Genomic DNA, 17,039 nt, shown 5'->3' with positions numbered 1-17,039 from the left:
GAGTGCTATTAGTGAATACTCATAATTACCTGTGGTGACTCTGCTGTCTCACTACAGCAGCTATTGTTTTAAAACAATAATAATAAAACAATAATCATTCCAAAAAATAATAATTGTGAAATGAAGGGATCACCATGAGTCCTGACACTCTCTTGGACTGTTTGCAACTCAGGACACTCTGGCCTATGCCACAGCCCTGCTGAATGAGAAGGATCAGTCTGGAAGCAGCAATGGGTCAGAAAGCAGCCCCGCCAATGAGAATGGAGAGAGGCACCTGCAGCAGGTAAAATAAGGGCAGATTTACCCCCTGGTGTGTGCCTCTGTGGGGCAGCTGGGTCAGAACCATCACTGACCATACTGTGAACAACTGTGCATCTTACAAAATGACTGTGTCCTTCTCTCCCCATCTCTTGTGTGTTTGAAAGGGCTCAGAGTCTCCTATGATGATTGGGGAGCCTAAAAGTGACCTTGATGATGTTGACCCTTAGAGGAGATCCCTGTGAACACAAGAACCAGCTCAAACATTCAATGCCTGGTCCCTGCTGGAACTGCAGTCGTGTTGCTGATGCCATTGGGAGTCTGGGGGAGCAGTGGCTTCACAGGACCAGAGGAGATGCTGGAGGAGATTGTTTCCCTGAAAGACAAAAGCATTTTTTTAGCCACAAAGGCTTCAGATCAACAAATGCTCTAGAAAACTGCATCTTCACCTGCAGTAGCTTGTGACAGTCCAAAACACCAAAACCAAGTTTGTCAAGAAGATTTTATCAAATACACAAACGCTAGTGGTTGAATTTTTATGTGAACATTAAATGAGTGAATGTAAAACTGTTGCTTTTCTGTGATGCTGCAAAAAAAAATCTTTTGGTTTTTATACAGGAAAAAAAAATAAACAGATTGCCCTTATGTATGGAGGGCAAATTTTTAATCTTTCTGATAATATTGAATAGGAATATTCAAATTTCTGTAAAGATGTGTGATGGCTTACATTTCATTGTAAAATATTAGTTAAAGAATGGGTTTACATAAGGACTTCTGTATTTAATATGTCTCCCTGCTAATTTGTAAAGCTCTTGATGAGAAAGATCAGCAGGATTGCTCTATAAGAAGAGTGATTCCTTACTGAATGATTTGGTAAAGGAGCTGTGGAATGAGTCATCTTTCCCAGTAACCTTCCAAAAACCCTTCAGACAACTGGGAAGGACAATAAAAGAAAAGCTTTGTTTTCTAGGTATGCAAGCATTTATCATTCAAGGATGTTGGTGAATTTAAAAAAAGAAAAAAAAAAGGAAAAAGTTAATGAGTAGTTTAAAAGAAAAAAGCACTTTAAGAAGGAATTCTGTTGCAGTTTTACTCATTAAATTTTTTTAACCTTTGGAGACATATTGAATAAAATGTAGTCTCAGTCATGGATCTGCAATCACTTGCTTATGCTTTGAAATTACTGAGAAAGTTGGTATTGGTTGTATATGATGAATAATTCCTGGAGTGAGCTGGGAACACTGTTGTGCAGATTTTAGAGCAATTTTAACACAGGGAAAGAAAGAATTGGCTTTGTTTGTATTTTCACTTGACCAGGCAACGTTTAAAATATCACAGCTCTTTTAATTTGCTCACAAATAACTGGAAACCAGTTGGGATGATTTGAGCACAGTTTTGTTTTTTATGTCAAGTGCAGTTCAGTGATTTCTGGCTCTGGATTCAAGCTTCTTTTGTGCCAACTAACTTCATCTTTTGTACATTTTGTGTTTGTCACATTTTCTGCACTGCTTTTTGCCTTTATTTATGGATTCTGCCTTACTTTTAAAAAATTATATAAACAAACATGCACAGAAACGGGGGACATCTTAAGGAGTGCCTGGGTACCTCCAGAATAGACAAATTTGCCAAGTTAAAGGCACAACCAGCCAAAAAGTGCCTTTTTTTGTTTCTTTTCACACGCTGCTGCCAAAACACAGAGCAGCAGACAGCTTTTCACTGTTGTGCACTAATATTGAGAGCAACCAGTCATTTCACTGTTGGAAGGAGCCATGGGATGTGACGTCAGCTGTACAGCTTTATAACTTATTGTGGGGTAGGATGGATTGCAGGGGCAGGGGGGACACCGTAGTGAACCTCTCACTTTCCTTTCCCAAACAATGTCTTCACAGACACAGGGCAGAGTTAGCATTTTGTAAATGTTTCTGATGATGTGCTGGGACGTTTTAAATGTGACACCTTTTAAATTAATTTCAAACTAATCATTTCTTACAGACACCCCCTTCCTTCCTTCCTTCCCCCACCCCCAAATGCTTTGGTAATGGGCCATGAATCTTCCCAAGGAGTCAGTACACAGCGGTGATGGTGATGGGAGGAGAAGCTGGTCATGTTCCCATGGGTTGGCACCACTTGTCACTTCAGGTTCCTGTTATTTCCTATGGAAACAACATCCTCGATAGCCTCAGGCCCAGGGAAGCATTGGTGGGAATTGCATCAGGATGGCTCATCACCACTGTATACTTGAAACCAATACAAACTTTTTCACGGTTCTGCTCACGCTTGTACAAAGTCAGTGGTTATAATTTGCAATAAGATGATACTTGGTCACTTATTTTTGTTTCCAGCTGCTGTCATTTGAACCTGCTGAAGATTATTTTTTGGAAAATAGAGTTCGACAAAAAAAAAAAAAAAACAACTAGTTTTTGTGTAAATTGTGATGCATTTATATGTTGTAATTTTTACTGCCAATCTTTTTGGATGAAAATGTTTCTATACAGCCTACAAAATGTTCAGTGAAGAGCAGCCACAGCCTGCCTGTGAGCACTCGGGGAGATATTGTCCAATTAATGCATAGACATTTGGCACTGGAAAAATAGGCAGTCTTGATGAACAGTCTTGGGATTCCTGGTCAATGGAATAAAGTTATTCCTTTCACAGAAAACTAGTGTAATCTTTAGACTGAGCACACGCTGCTAGACTCTTGTCTTGTTGATCCTCTTATCCTGACCCTCCTCGGGCCAGCCCTGCAGATGCTGAGCTCCTCAAGGGTGCCCTGGTTGCTATTTTGGCTCCTGTCCAGAGTCAGTGGAAGCAGCTGAGTGGCCCTGGAGCTGCCCTGCTGTGTATCCTTATGCCACATCTGGACCTCTGTGCAGCTTCTCCTGACCTCAGCAGGGTGATTTACCCTGGCCACGCTCACAGTGGCAGATTAGAAAGGATTTTGTGTGTCAGAGCCGAGATTTGTGGGCGAGCTGGGTGTGAATTCATCCTGCCTCCCACGGGCAAGGGCCAGAGAGGTGCACACAGAGCTGGTGTTCCATTACACACTTATTTGGGAACCAGGAGCTGCAGCTGGGGCTGCCAACCCTGCTCTGCCTTTGTTCCCTGCTCTAAGAACAAGGACTTCTACTTTTCCAGCCTGACCCAGCCTCTGCTCTCCCTTGGTGGTCCTGGGAGCGTGGACTGGGCATTGCAAACTGCTGCCAGGACTGGGATCAGCATCCCTGGGATCAGCCCTGCTCTCCTGAATGTGAGAGGCTTTGCCGCCTACCCCCGTACAAGGCACAAAGCAAGGGCTAATCTTTTAATATTGTTTCCTTCCACCAGGCTTATGAAGGCTTGAGCTGAGCTGGGGGAGCTCTGTCTGGCTTATCAGGCGTGGAACATGCTCACACCTTGTGCTGGATCCTCCCCTCTCACAGGGAAGGCAGCAGAGCTGAAATCCTGATGTGTGTTTTGAGAGGTGACAGCCCAAAACTGCTGAAAAATCACCCTCAGTGTCAGAGCTGTCCAGGAGCTCTCAGGCTGACATCCCTTTTTCTTTTCTGCCTCTTTGTGCAAAATTCAGGTTCCAGCTAAATGAAATTATGGGTTGTAATTATGTCCATGTTATATAATTACATGTTTAGATTAGGGTTGGGCTTTTGCCAGCTTTAGTTGACAAGTTAGAATTAGTTTCACCCTTTCCAAGTGGTGTTTTGTGCTGGGTTTGTCTTCTATTGCCAATTAAAGCCGGAGCAACAGAGCTGCAGGGGGCTTTTGGATTGGGAAAAACACCCAACCCAGCCAAGTCTGACAGGTTAACCTGGAGCTTGTGGCATCAAACTGCATTTTTTTTTTCATCTATCCTCAGATAACACCACAAAAATTATACATTGTAGTACCAGGAGGCTGCTAAACACTGAGAGAAAAGTGAGACCCAGCTTTGGTGGCTGCTGGTGCTTCTCAGCCTTTCCCTGCTGTTGGCATCTCTCTGAGACAAGCTTTGTCTCCTTCCTGCGGCTCCAGCCCTTCCTAAGTGAAGGAACAACAGCAACCCAAGTTCAAGGGCACATTCCCAAAGCTGGATGATGTTTGTTTCCACAACTGGAAGCTTTTCCCCTGCGCCACTGTTGTTAAAACAAACTTCTTGTGTCTTGTGTGTGTGGGGACAACACAGTCCCAGAGCACAACCCAGCTGTGGGCAAGGGTGCCTGTGCTGTCTGTGCCAACTTCCAAAGGTGCCAGTCGTCATCCAGGAGCACTTTGGATCCCAGGCAGGGATCAGATGCGACGTGGGGGCCTGGGGCTGCTCACTAACAAAGCAGAATCCCTGCTGGATGGGTTCCCCTTCCCTTTTCCTGTTCCCCATGGGGATGTCTGTGAAGCCAAACAAAGGACCACAAGAGCACAGATCTATGAATTTTATTTTAAAAAGACATTTATAAAATGCTCATTTATAAAACTCCAAGTAAATATTTAAGGTACAAATGTAAAAACTAAGGTGCTTTGAAAACTTTTTCTTAATTCTGGGGTTTTTTTAAGGAATTACAGCTTCCTACAGTTCTATGTGTTTTGGGAAGACCTGAAACTGTCAACTCATAACACCAGCAGATCATTAACTTCGACTCAACAACAAAAGAAGCACTAATGAAGCAGTAGCTGACTGTAGCAATGCAGATAAAAATCTAATTAACCAAGCAGGCTGTTTAAACTAAAGCCCTTACACTTGACTCAAAAGTAAAGAAATCTCCTAGGAATACGATTAGGCAATTAAAAAACTGCCCAAAAATGGCTAAACTAAGATTTTCCAGGTGCTAAGCAGCATTAGCTGACAACTAATGAGCAACTAAGCAGGAAAGGAGGGAGCAATCCTGACAATACTTTATTATTTAAAAAGTGGTGGATTTTTCCTACGTTGGGTGACAACACCACGGCTTGTTCTGTCAAGGTGTTTCTAGGAAGACCCGGTGCATGGCAGGGAAAGGATTCTGGGATGACTCCAGTGATGGGACAGGGCTCCAGCTGCACGGGGGATGCTTGGAGAGTTCTTGCAGAGCCGCTCTGGGTGCTGGCCCTGGATCCTGACCCCGCTGTGTGCGAGGGGGACACGCGTTCATCCCCACCAGCACGGCGCGGAGGTCATCAGCTGCATGTCGGAGCATGGATTGTTCTGGAAAGCCTGGAAAGGCACCGAGCCAGGGACACACCAGTCCAGCAAAGCCTCCAACCCTGCTGTGCCACAGGAACCACCCCTCCAGCTCAGCCTGTCCCTACTGCCGGCTCCGGCAGCAAATGGCGATGGCCACGGCCGAGCTGCTGCCAGGGCCAGCGGCTGCCACGCAGGAATTGTCCTCGGCGTAGGCTCCCATGGAGCCAGGGCTCTGGGAAAGGGCGTTACAGCCCGTCAGCATCCAGCCCTCCTCACAGGACACTGTCACCTAACGGGGAGGAGAGGTCATCATCCATGGGCCAGCAAAGGGCCGGGGGCCTGCCCATCCCCGAGGGCCCCACAGTTCAGGGTGACGTGACTGCTCTCACCCAAAAGCCATCAGGGTGGCAGAGGGACAGGCAGAGACAAAGACAACACCACAGCAGAGGAGCATGGCCCATCCCTACCTTCTCCTCGTGTTCCAGGGCCATGTGCTCCTTCAGCCGGCACTCGAGTCTGGCAGTGGGGCAGCACAAGGCGTGTGCCACCGCCTCGCTCCTGCTGGCACAGCGGCTGGGCCCCCTCCCCAGCCCCACCACGGGCCTGCCACCAGCACCCAGCACCGCGGATGGGGAGTGGAAACTGCACCCTGCCCGGGGGAGAGGGGATATTGGCACAGGGCAGCCATGGCAGCATCCCAGCGCACACACTGGTGCCAAGGATGTCCCGAGAGAGCCCTGAACCTTCCTCCCTCCATGCACACAGCACATGCACCCCTTCCCTGCCACCCCGGCAACCACTCCCACCCTTTACCCCCAAATCCCAGAGTGTTTCTGGAAGAAACACCCTTGTCCCTCAGGCTGAAAGGTCTGTAGCCCCACGTTGGGCGTTACCGGTTAGCACGTGGTCTCCTGGGGAGCACTCGGCCCCCTCGGAACTGGCCTTGATCCGGCATTCAGCCCTGGGCCACGTGCAGCACCGGGCGATGGCATAAACCCCCTGGCCCCGGAAGGCGTTGTGGGCCACGCACTGCTTCTGCCCGTCCTTGTCCTGCGGATGGGGCAGCACAGCGTCACCATCTGGGGACACCCCTCCGAGGCCGGCGGGCACTCCAGGGGTGTGCCCCGCACGCTCTGCTCACCTCCATGTGCTCCCCCAGCCGGCTGCCGCTGCGGGAGAAGCTGGAGCAGCTGAGCATCTCCTCGGTGCTGGCGCAGCGAGCCACGGCCGTGGCGTGCCGGGCGAGCCCCGAGCGCGCCGACCACACCGAGCGGCAGAGCAGCCGCTCCTCTGCAACGGGGCCGGGGCGTCAGCGGCGGGGGACACCCACAGTGTCACCCACAGTGTCACCCACAGTGTCACCCAGCGCCCGCGGCACCGACCAGGCTCCGTCTCGCCCGTCCATGCAAAGGGCTGCAGCCAGGCTCAGCCGTCCCCGTCACAGCCCGGGGGACATTCCCTGCCCACACAGCGTGCTTTCACCCCGACACTTCGTTCCTGGTAAGGGCAGAGCTCTGCCGAGCACCCAGCAGGCAGCGAGGTCCTCACCTGCTGCCAGCCGGGTGGGCAGCCCTGCCACGCTGTTGGGTGTCTGGAGGCGCTGCTCCTCCGGAATCCACGCTGTGTCCATGACGTTCTTGGTGGAGAAGCGCAGGAGGCGCTGGCGGAGCTCGGCCAGGCTCAGCCGGGGCTCGGCGCTGAGCAGCACGGCCGCGATGCCTGCAAGAGCCCGGGAGGCCGCAGTGACAACCAGAGGGGACGCAGCCACCTACGCAGCGCTCCCATGGGCAGCAGGGCCCCAGAGACACGGCAGGAGGCATCTCTGCAGCCCATCGCCCACACGCGCGGGGTGCGGGAGCGCTGTGCGGGCTGCAGCGCCCGAATGAGACAAACCAAACCCGTGAGTCATGGAACACAAACATGCCCCCAGCTCAGGCATGCCTGAAGCCGTGTGCCAGCATCAGCAAGCGGAGGGCCAGCCCTCCCTGCCCCTCAAAGCGCAGCTCGCCTGCCACATGTGCGGCCGCCTGCGACGTCCCGCTCTGCGCTGTGAAACACGTGCTGCAGTCGCTGGAGGCGCCGATGATGTCGTCCCCCGGGGCAAACAGGTCCACGCAGCGGCCAAAGTTAGTGCCCAGGGTGCCGATGGAGGCAGGATGGTCCTCGCTGTCGGTGGCACCGACCGTGATGACCTGACAGCGACAGGGGAGCACGGGAGGGATGGCACGCCCAGCCCCAGCCCACGCCGCTGACCCGGAGCTGCAGAGGATGAGGTGGCACCCAAGCCTCAGGGGTCCCCCACAGCCCGTACCTCCGGCTCGGACGCGGGCGAGTAGAGGCAGGCATCGTCCTTGTAGTTGCCGGCGGCCGCCACCACGACCGCTCCCATCCGTGCCAGCCGCCGGCAGCCCGCGTTCAGCGCGGGGCTCTGCGCGCCCGCCAAGGGCAGCAGCACCACCCGCGGCGCGTAGGGCTGAGCCTCCAGCGTCCTCCTAACGAACTCCAGGGCTGCCAGGGACAAGACACCATCGCAGGAAGCTCCGGGAGGGATCCTGCTCCTCCCGGGGCATGGGGTCACTCACCCATGAGGGTGCCGCTGACGGTGCCCTTCCCCTGGCAGTTCAGCACGCGGAGGCTGCGGATGTTGGCGCCCGTGGCCACGCCGGCGTCGCGCCCGCTCAGCACCCCGGCCACGTGGGTCCCGTGGCTGTCACACTGGCTGGCCTGGCACGGGCACGGCAGGTTCATGCCCCAGCCCATTGCATCAAAGCAGGTTTGCAATGCCACGGTGTCCCCCCCCCCCCCACCCCTTCCCACCTTGATTCCCTCTTACCCAACACAGACCCGTGCTACCCTAGAACACTTTCCTACAAAGTGCCCGACTCAGCCATATATCCAAATAGACCACCTGGAGGGCCTCAATATCCCCCAGGACCACAGCTCCTGTTGCTCATCCTGCCCAGTATTTTGGTCTGGGCCAAGTGTCTCCCTTGTCCTGGAAAGCCTCACAAGCCTGGCCAGGATTTGGTGGATGCAGAGGGGTGCTTTGGCCAGGATGCAGCATGTGGCACCTCAGGACTCACCTGCCTGTGGAAGCGGGTGCCATCCTCCTCGGGGATGCTCTCGAAGCCAGTCACAGTCACCCTGCCCTCGATCTCCCGGTGGGTGCTCTGCACGCTGGTGTCCAGCAGGTAAACCTCGGCCAGGTCACCTTTATCTGCCAGGGATGCAGCAGGGGAGAAAGGCAACCACCATCACGGTCAGCACAGGACACTTGGGTTGCTCCCAAAATGCAGCTCCACAGCCGCAGCACCGTGGGACAGAGGAATATTCCCATCCCTCAAGTTAAGGAGAGGGGTCCTGACTCTTCCTGAAAGCATCGCCCCCCTCACACACCCCAGCACTTACTGGGAGGGCGGTAGGTGCCCGAGCTGGGATGTGGCGGCACGATCCTGCCCAGGTTCCAGGGAATGCCCTGGCCAAAGACGTAGGCATCCTCCTCAATGTACTTCACGTGCGGCAGCTTCAGCGCCTGCGGGGAGGACACAAAGCTCCTGTTTCCCCCCAAAGCTGGGGCTGCCACTCCCAGCAGCGCCCACCGCAGCTGCTGTCCCCTGCCACGACCCTGTCCTCCACTCCACGTACCGTGTCCAGGACGTCGCTGCTCATCCTCACCAGGAAGGCGGGCAGGAGGTGGAAGACGTGCAGCAGCTCGGCCAGGTGTCCCCGCCGAGCCGCCCGGGCCTGCAGCCGCCGGGCCGTGCCTCGCAGCGCGGCCTCGCTGCCCGCCCGCAGCATCACCACGTAGCGCCCGGGCAGCCGCCACGACGCCTGCGGGGACACGAGCACCGGGCTGGGGTTCGGGGGACACACACAGGAGCGTGGCTGTCCCCCCGCCCCACGCTCCTCACCTTGGCGGCGCGATGGAAAGCAGCGGGTCCCGGAGGGGCGGCCCCGACGGCGGCTTCCCCCTCCTGGGCCGGCCGCAGGGCCAGAACCAGCTCCGCCAGCGCCAGCACCAGCGCCAGCTCCAGCGCCCGCGGGGACATCCCGCGCCCGACGGGCAGCGCCGGGAGACGCCGGGACCCTCGGCGCCGGGGACGGCACCGGCAGGGACCCCTGCGCGACCGCCGAGGGGCCGCAGCGCACCCGCGGAGCCGAGAGGCTGCAGCGCACCCGCGGAGCGCACCCGCGCAGCTCCCGGAGCGCACCCGCGGGTCGGAGCTCCCGGAGCGCACTCGCGGATCTCAGCTCCCGGAGCGCACTCGCGGATCTCAGCTCCCGGAGAGCACCCGCGCAGCTCCCGGAGCGCACCCGCGGATCTCAGCTCCCGGAGCGCACCCGCGCAGCTCCCGGAGCGCAGCGGCGGCCGCGGCTCTGCCCGTCTCGCCGGGGCTCAGCGCGGCGGGGCGGGGATCACGCCACGGCCGCCGGCCCCACCGGGCAAGCCGGGCGGGTTAAGCATTAACGGGGCTGCGGGGCGGTGGGGCCGCGGGGAGAGGGCAAATGGGGCCGCTGCTCACCCCGAGTCCCGGCGGATCGCTGGGGGCTCTGGCGAGCAAAGCGCAGCCGCTCAAGGACTGTTTTCAGAAAGGGCTGAAAGCTTTAATGTGCCTCCTACTGCCTCACTCCACGAATAATTTCCCGTGAAATCCTCTAATCCTATTTGGGCATTTTTTGCAGAGTCGTCGCACATCGCAAATGCCCTTTTTGCGGGATGATATCGGCGCTTTCCCGCGAGTCTCCACGCCGCTTCCCACCTCTGCCCTCCCGCAGCATCGGGATCCCACACTGGCCCGCATCCCCACTGACCTTCGGCAAACCCCGTCCCTGCTCCCGGCTTTTCGGGGAAATAAGAATATATTTGTGGTTTCGGCTGGTTATTTATAAGCTCCTCAGAGGTTAAATGTTTATATGGATGCACACGTTTTATACAGATGTGTGTGTTTCGTGTGGATGTGTATGCTTTGTGTGAATATATGTTTTACATGGTGTACGTGTTATAATTATGTGTATGGTTTGTATGCACACATAGGTTTTATATGGATGTGTGTGGTCTGTATGCACGTATATGTTTTAAATGGACGAGCATGTTTTATAATGATGTGTATGGTTTGCATGGACATTAATGTTTTACATAGGTGTGCATGTTTTATAAGGATGTGCATGGTTTATATGGGTGCATGTGTTTAATATGGATGTGAACAGTTTGTAGGGGAAATGCTGATTTTTTAATGAGACCTCAAGTGGGTGCCTGAGCTCTGGTTCAGGTAACTGCAGGGACACCAGACCCCTCTTGTCACCCACTCTGCTGCGGAGAGCTGACACTGGAAGGGGTCAGCGTTCAGGACACTGATCGTGGGGACAAGTCTCACTCCTGATTTTTGGCTCAGCTTCCTCCGTGCTGCTAAGTCCCACAGTGAGCCACTGGGGCCTCAGGAGGCTTCTGAGACAGCTGAGCACGGGGGGACCCCGTCTCAAGGGGGACAGTCTCCCTCTCCATGCAGCCTTTCCCTTCGTTTTTGCACAGGGGACAGTCTGTGTCCCGGGAAAGGATGGAAGGAGCCCGAAGAGGAAGGAGGGGGTGGCAGAGGTCTCCCAGTTCCACGTGCATCCCCACGTGCTGAGGAACCCATGGAGATCTCGGAAGCGTGGGAAGGGATCCGGCCCAGCTCTCACACTCCAGGAGTGGGTATCTGCAGAAAGGTTATTTTTTTTTTTTAATTGAGAATTATTCAGAAATAGCCCAAAATTTGCACCTTGTACAGAAGAGCTCTGTTTCAGTCCTGGCTCTCTGCGGGGCTTCCAGCGTGTGTGTCTGTGTAGAGGGCGGGCTCGTGTCGAGGGGGGAGGAAGGAGAGAGCAGAGGAGGCATCAGAGAAGACATCAACAAGGGGGAAGGGCTGCTAAATCCTCAACAAGAGGGAAAGGCTCCTAAATCCCTGCTGCCGTCCCTTCGCGGGGAGAGATGGAGGATCCCGTCAGTAAAAGGAAGGCTCTCCACAGATTTTGAAGCCCTCTACGTGTGTAAGCATTTTAACACTGCTGTGCCTCAGCCTAGGAGTGCTAATAAGGCACGCCCTGCACCAGCCGGGAATCGAACCCGGGTCGCAAGAATGGGAATCTTGCATGATACCACTACACCACTGGTGCGCTGCTGTCACTTTCTCCCGCGGGCCACCAAGGGTCGGGCCCGTCCCCATCCCGCGTGGGTGTCACTGCCAGCCCCTCTCCCACCCATCGGCTCCCAGCGCGGGGTCCCTGCGGAGGGTGACACGCGTGGGCAGCGGGCGGTCCCCCCCTGCACAAGCTGAGCCAGAGCCGGGGCTGCTGGCGGCGCTTAATGCCATGCAGGAATGTCCCGGCTCCCACAATGTTTAACCTCGGCCGGCGCGGGAGCCGGGTCCTTCGGCTCAAGGATGCTGTGCCAGGGATGGGGGGGATGCACATCCAGCTGCGTGAAGGGTTCCACGGGGTCCAGGTCCCGTGTCAGCCCCCTTCCCTGCTTCTGCCTGGAGAAATGCTTCCGAAAAACAGATTTCTTTTGCCAAAAATGAAAGTGAGTGCCAAGCCATGAGGTAGGAATCTCTTCTGTGAGGAAATTCTGGGAGAGGGTTCAGCCTGGAGAAAAGAAGGCTCCAGAGAGACCTTGGAGCCCTTTCCAGCACAGAGACTACAGGAGAGCAGGGAGGAACTTTGGACTGTGAAGCCCTGGCACAGTTTTCCCAGGGTGGGAAATGTGTGGATGTCCCATCCTTGGACACATTCAAGGCCAGGTTGGACGTGTCTTGGAGCAACCTGGTCTAGTGGAAGGTGTCCCTGCCCATGGCAGGGGACTTAGAACAAGATGATCTTTAAGGTCCTTTCCCAGCCCAGACATTCTGTGGTTCTGTAGGTAAAAGCTTCTGTGTCTCCACCAGATTCCCACACTCCACAGGAGCAGTGACATCCTGCCCTTGGACGAGGGTGTGGCTCCATCCAAACAGCATTCCCAGAGCCACCACGCTCCCTCACCCTGGGAAGGACAGGCAGGAGCTGAGTCCATGCAATCAATCTGGTAATGCTTCCCCCTGGAGAGCGTCTCACAGCCCTGTGGCAATGTTTAGCCAACACTGGAGCCTTCATTCCCCACCCTCCTGTTGGCCATAAACACCCCAAGTGCGTAGGTGCTCCCTGCCCTTCTGCCTGGCTGCTTTGGTGACGCCAAGGTGAGTGAAGGGTGCAGGAGTGTCACAGGGGTGTGACACCTCAGCTACAGCCTTTGCTTGCAGACCCTGCACTGCACCAGCCAAGTGGCAAGGGAGCACAGGAACATCCCTGCAGGGCTCTCGTGCCCCATCCCCCCGGGGTGCTGGGGGACAGATTTCCCCACCTTTTGTGCTTGGGAGGTTGGAACTGCAGGGGTTTTATGCTCCCTTCCAGCTCAGTTCTGTGATTCTGTGGAATTTGCTGAAGTCTCTGCCAGCAGACGTGTGCTCCCAAGCCTCCTGGGGCCATGCCAGGCAGGCAGACCCAGCCCATCTTTCCCAAAACGGAGCAAGGGACTCCCAGCATCCCAGTGCTGTTGGATGCACTGATGCTTTGATCCAGACCTGGGGAGGCTCAGCCTCACAGATCCCTGCAGTCCCGAGCAGCCAAAGTCTGTGGCTCCCACCAGCTCTGCCATCTCTGCGTGCTGGAGACAGGCTGTGGAGAGCCCCTGTGCTGTCCCTGTCATGGTGACAAACCAGGCTGAGACCCATCCACGTGGTTTGGGGCAAACACTTTTTATTCACAGGAAGTTTGGGGACGATGGGAGCCAGCGTGCAAAGCCACCTGCAGCTGTTGACACCGACCCAGCAGACAGCGTGCAAAGCCACCACCTCAAGTGCCATCACCAGGCTTTTGGCTCAGCTGTGTCCTCCTCCCTGTGCCCCCAGGAGTGCTGGAAGCTGGTCCTTGTGCAGAAGATAGGGGACAGCACGATCTGTCACCTCCATCACCCCTCTCCCAGCCTGGAGATACGAAGGCTGCCTGCTGCAGGAGACTCAGGATCAAACTTTAATTTCATCAGAGCTTGGGTAAGTGGGAAAAAGACTTTCAGGACATCTCTGCCTGATAAAACCCACCTGCACTGAGCAGGTTTTACCTACCTAAACCTGATCCTATTACAAACAGCACAACCAATCCTTTCCCTTCCCAAGCACAGTATTTAGCCCAGATCCTGCCCAGCCCAGCTTCTCTGTGCCCACCCAAATGGCTCTGGCAAAGAGGCCTTGTCCCATATTCTGTTGAATTCAGGAGCTGGGTGTTCCCCCTTTGGGTCTGGGGGAAATGACAGCTTCCTGAGTGGCTGGGTGTGCACAAGGGCTGCAGCACAGCACAGGGACAGGCAGGACCCTGGGGCCACTGCACTTTTGGGGACAGCCCCCTTTCCTCCAGGCTGTGACCTGTGTGTTCTCTCCATGAGGTGAGTCCATGCCAAGTGGCCACTCTTTCCAGGAAATCAGTTCTCAGGCTCAGAAAGGCCATCACTCTCCTTGAGCAGAGCATCCGGCTCCTCCTGGAGCCCGTAGTAGAGATCATCCTCCTTCCCAGGGCCTTTCCAGGGGGATCGGGGCTGCTCTCCCCGCCCCGGGGAGCTGCTCGGGGGGCGGCCGGAGTGGGTGGAGCAGGGCAGGGTGCGGCTCTGTGGCGTGGGGCTGCCGGGCACGGAGCCCTCCAGCGATGGCGTGTCCATCTCCTCCAGCAGAGATGCCAGCGGGGCATCCCCCGGGGCTGGCCGGGCGGGGCTGCGGGGACAGGGTTACACCAAACGCGGCTGGGCAGGAGCTGCGGTGCCCCCGGAGCGCCGCTCAGGCAGCATCCCAGCATCACCAGTCCCCTCGCTGGGTGGCTGGAGGGACCTGGGATGTCAGTCCCTATCCCAGCCCTCTGCGCCTGCTTTTTTGGGGACGCCTGCCTGCCAGGTTCCTGCTGCCCAGGGGGTGAAGTAGTGGCTGTCCTTGCATTTCCTGAATCTACAGCTGGGATGGGAAAGCACTGCGCCCATCCCAGCTGTAGCTACATTTTGGCAAGTCCTATGCCCTGAGCCTGAACAGTGATCACCTGCAGAGCCCTTTGGGACCTCCCAAACCAATGCTTGGGCATCATATGTGGCACCTGGTTTGAGGGTCACGTGCTGTGCATCTCATTTCTATCAAAGTCTGACCAGGAACTTTGGCGTTGTTCTTGTGAGGGACGCCGTTTATATTGATAAAATGAAATAAAAGCAAAATGCGAAAACACAAACATCAAAATGCAAATTACAACCAAAGCCCATCTAAATTTCCTCCTGGGAAATAATTTGGTTCGGAGAATCCTCGTGGGTTGAGACACCACCCCCACCATTCAGTGGGGCCAAGGGTGTGGAGGCTCAGTGCTGTGAGGGCAGCAAAAACCCCTCTGCATCCTCCCCCTCCCCCAGTGCTGGGGGTCTGATCCCCCCATTTTCACCCCACATCCCACCAGTGCTACCCCAAGCCCGCAGGCACCACATACCAGCTGCCTGCTGCTGTTTCCAGGCGAGGTGCCAGATCCTGGAGGGGCTCTCCAGCCCCTCCCAGCTCCTGGTGGATCTCTGCCGTGGCCTGCACGGCTGGCTGGGAGCAGCTGCAGGATCTGGGCTGTGCCGTGCCTGGGGGTGGGGCCGAGCTGACCACCTGCCTCTGTACCTGCTCGTAGGATGGCAGGCTCTTCTCGTAGGTGCTGCTGGCCTCTTGGCTGGGGCAGGGGGCAATCAAGCTGCAGGCAAAGGGATAACAGGGTGCTGAGCAGACCTGGACCCCAGGGAGCTGGGAGATGCTCAAGCACATGCACACAGGGCTCCATCACCTGAAGGAGTGGCTTTAGAGGCCACCAAGGCCATGTCACTGCCCACACCAGCAGCCAGGGGATGCCTGCAGGAACAGCACTGGATGCTCTGCATCCCCCAGCATCACTCGGGCTCAGCCCTGGGAGGGGGGGCTCAGGCAGCCCTTGCCTCTCCCAGCCTGATCCCTGCCTGGCATTTTGTGCTGCACCAGGTGCAGCTGGCCCCAGTGCCAGACCCTGCCCTCAGGGCACACACATCACCCTGCTGTGGGACCCACCCGGTGTCCTTCTGCGGCAGCACCATGGGTTTGTGGTCCAGGAACCGCTCGGCCTCGAGGTCCGCAGGGATGAACGTTATCTGGGGGGAAAAGAGAGGCAGAGCCCAGGGGCTGTGCTGGGCATCACGGGGACCCCCGGGCCTCATAGTGGGAAAAGGGCCAGAGTGTCCCTTCAGCTGGGTTTAGGGTCTCTTCCTCATCAGGATGTGTTCCTTGGAAATGGCTTTTTTGAGGGAAATCAGTAAGGAATGAATGAATCCAGCAAAGCCCTGCTCTCAGTGCCTTTCCCCCTGTGGAGTCACACGTGTCCCCAAGCCCAGAGGGAGTCCCAAGGCCCACACAGGAGGTCAGTGGTCAGGGACCACCCTGAGGGTGTCCCATCCTTGAGCCTCAAGCACGGTGGCAAAGCCACATCTCCCTCCTAGCTGGGGCTGAGCTCAGCTTTGAGGGGGGCTGGTTTCTGCTCCACGCCAGTCCCAGAGAACACAACTGCTTTCAGAGGTCCCAGCTGGTCCTGGGTCCTGAGGTGGCTCCCCCACATTTTGGAGGGCAGCCAGGCTGTTGATGGGCCATCCAGCAGTGCCCAGATCAGTCCTACAGATGCCCTCTCCTTGGAAAAAGCCCTTTTCTGCCAGAGCCGTTTCCCAGGGCAGGGACGCGTGGCTGCGCTCCCTGCCGGCAGTGCCCTCTGTCAAGGAGACTGCCAGGTGAGGGCTGGGCTCCGGGGGGCCGGGACCCTCCGACCCCCATGGCCACCACAATCCCTTCTTGGAAGTCCTGGGAACCTGCCAAGCCCCAGACCCCAAAGAAGGGGCTGCGTGGGAGAGATGGACACAAGTTTATTTCCTTGGGATTATTCCCTACTGCCTGTTTGAAAGCAAAGCCCTAGGCTCAGGGAGTGAAGGAGACAGGGCGCATCCTGCAGGCATCAGCAGGGCACAAGCCTCCCAAAACAATTCCCCTTCCAGATTGCTGCAGCTGGCTTCCCCTGGGGAAACTGAGGCACAGCCTGAGGCTGCACATCCAGAGCAGCCAAAGCCCCCCAAACCCAGCTGAGCCCTCGAGCCCCGCAAAGTGCTCAGCAGCAGGAAGGATCCTACCTTTGGGTAGCACTGGCACATGCTCCATGTGATGCCCACGGCTACGAGCAGCACACCCAGGACACAGAAGGTGATGTAGTACTGGGGCTTTTCCACGCTCATGATGAACATCCCCAGCATCACCAGGAAGAAGCCCAAGATGATGAACCCGTAGCGGAAGGTCTTCTCCTCTGCCATGGGCTCCGGGCGGGGGAGGCAGGAGGAGAGATTTTGGGAAGCCCGTTCACCTCGGCCGCTGCCTGCTGAGCACACCTGCAGCGTAAGGCGAGGAGTGGTTTCTCTCTCCAGAGGCTGCCAGGAGCTGCACGTCGAGCTGGTCCTGCCCAGGGCTGAGCCAGCCAGTTTTTAATGGGTTTGTAATGAATGCAAACACTGCCCCGCCGTTCACACTCCAGTGGAGACACCCGGCACGTGTCTGGGTAACCTTCCCTGCAGGCACGCTCA

At 56.1% G+C, this 17,039-nt stretch overlaps 3 protein-coding genes and 1 non-coding gene across 4 annotated transcripts in view; 1 reads left to right on the top strand and 3 right to left on the bottom strand.

The window, feature by feature from the left end:
* Positions 1-2,671, top strand: part of USP24 (ubiquitin specific peptidase 24) — a 62,474-nt gene extending 59,803 nt beyond the window's left edge. The window contains exons 66-67 of the mRNA XM_053984983.1: positions 173-283; positions 426-2,671. Of these exons, the coding sequence (XP_053840958.1) occupies positions 173-283; positions 426-488 (174 nt within the window). The 3' untranslated portion in view covers positions 489-2,671. The remainder of the gene's footprint in view (positions 1-172; positions 284-425) is intronic.
* A 2,425-nt stretch (positions 2,672-5,096) lies between these two features.
* PCSK9 (proprotein convertase subtilisin/kexin type 9) lies at positions 5,097-9,513 on the bottom strand. Its single transcript, XM_053984978.1, has 12 exons — positions 9,298-9,513; positions 9,032-9,217; positions 8,795-8,918; positions 8,470-8,603; positions 7,969-8,110; positions 7,698-7,894; positions 7,395-7,578; positions 6,935-7,105; positions 6,528-6,676; positions 6,280-6,436; positions 5,854-6,035; positions 5,097-5,675 (listed from the first exon to the last, which is right to left on the bottom strand). Exons 1-12 carry the CDS (start codon positions 9,433-9,435, stop codon positions 5,508-5,510), a joined length of 1,932 nt encoding a protein of 643 aa, XP_053840953.1. The 5' UTR covers positions 9,436-9,513; the 3' UTR covers positions 5,097-5,507.
* Positions 9,514-11,468: 1,955 nt separating this feature from the next.
* TRNAG-CCC (transfer RNA glycine (anticodon CCC)) lies at positions 11,469-11,539 on the bottom strand. Its single transcript has one exon. It is a non-coding gene; the product is annotated as a tRNA-Gly (tRNA).
* Positions 11,540-13,871: 2,332 nt separating this feature from the next.
* BSND (barttin CLCNK type accessory subunit beta) lies at positions 13,872-16,772 on the bottom strand. Its single transcript, XM_053984487.1, has 4 exons — positions 16,596-16,772; positions 15,496-15,575; positions 14,906-15,148; positions 13,872-14,157 (listed from the first exon to the last, which is right to left on the bottom strand). The coding sequence occupies exons 1-4, from the start codon at positions 16,770-16,772 to the stop codon at positions 13,872-13,874; spliced, it is 786 nt and encodes a 261-aa protein (XP_053840462.1).
* Positions 16,773-17,039: the final 267 nt, after the last annotated feature.

Source organism: Vidua macroura, chromosome 9, assembly GCF_024509145.1.
Source record: "Vidua macroura isolate BioBank_ID:100142 chromosome 9, ASM2450914v1, whole genome shotgun sequence".
NCBI classification, from domain to species: domain Eukaryota; kingdom Metazoa; phylum Chordata; class Aves; order Passeriformes; family Viduidae; genus Vidua; species Vidua macroura.
Note: the sequence above shows the minus strand (reverse complement) of the source record. Positions and strands in the feature narration are given on the sequence as shown.

Excerpts from the sequence above, each read along its gene's own strand:
- PCSK9 (XM_053984978.1), bottom strand. The coding sequence starts at position 9,435 with ATGTCCCCGCGGGCGCTGGAGCTGGCGCTGGTGCTGGCGCTGGCGGAG. Across the intron at positions 8,111-8,469 it reads GCACCCGCTTCCACAGGCAG|GCCAGCCAGTGTGACAGCCA; the intron begins GTGAGTCCTGAG and ends TGCCCGTGCCAG. Across the intron at positions 7,106-7,394 it reads GGCGGCCGCACATGTGGCAG|GCATCGCGGCCGTGCTGCTC; the intron begins GCGAGCTGCGCT and ends GGGCTCTTGCAG.
- BSND (XM_053984487.1), bottom strand. The coding sequence starts at position 16,772 with ATGGCAGAGGAGAAGACCTTCCGCTACGGGTTCATCATCTTGGGCTTC. Across the intron at positions 15,576-16,595 it reads TGTGCCAGTGCTACCCAAAG|ATAACGTTCATCCCTGCGGA; the intron begins GTAGGATCCTTC and ends TTTTCCCCCCAG. Across the intron at positions 14,158-14,905 it reads GAAACAGCAGCAGGCAGCTG|CCCCGCCCGGCCAGCCCCGG; the intron begins GTATGTGGTGCC and ends CTGTCCCCGCAG.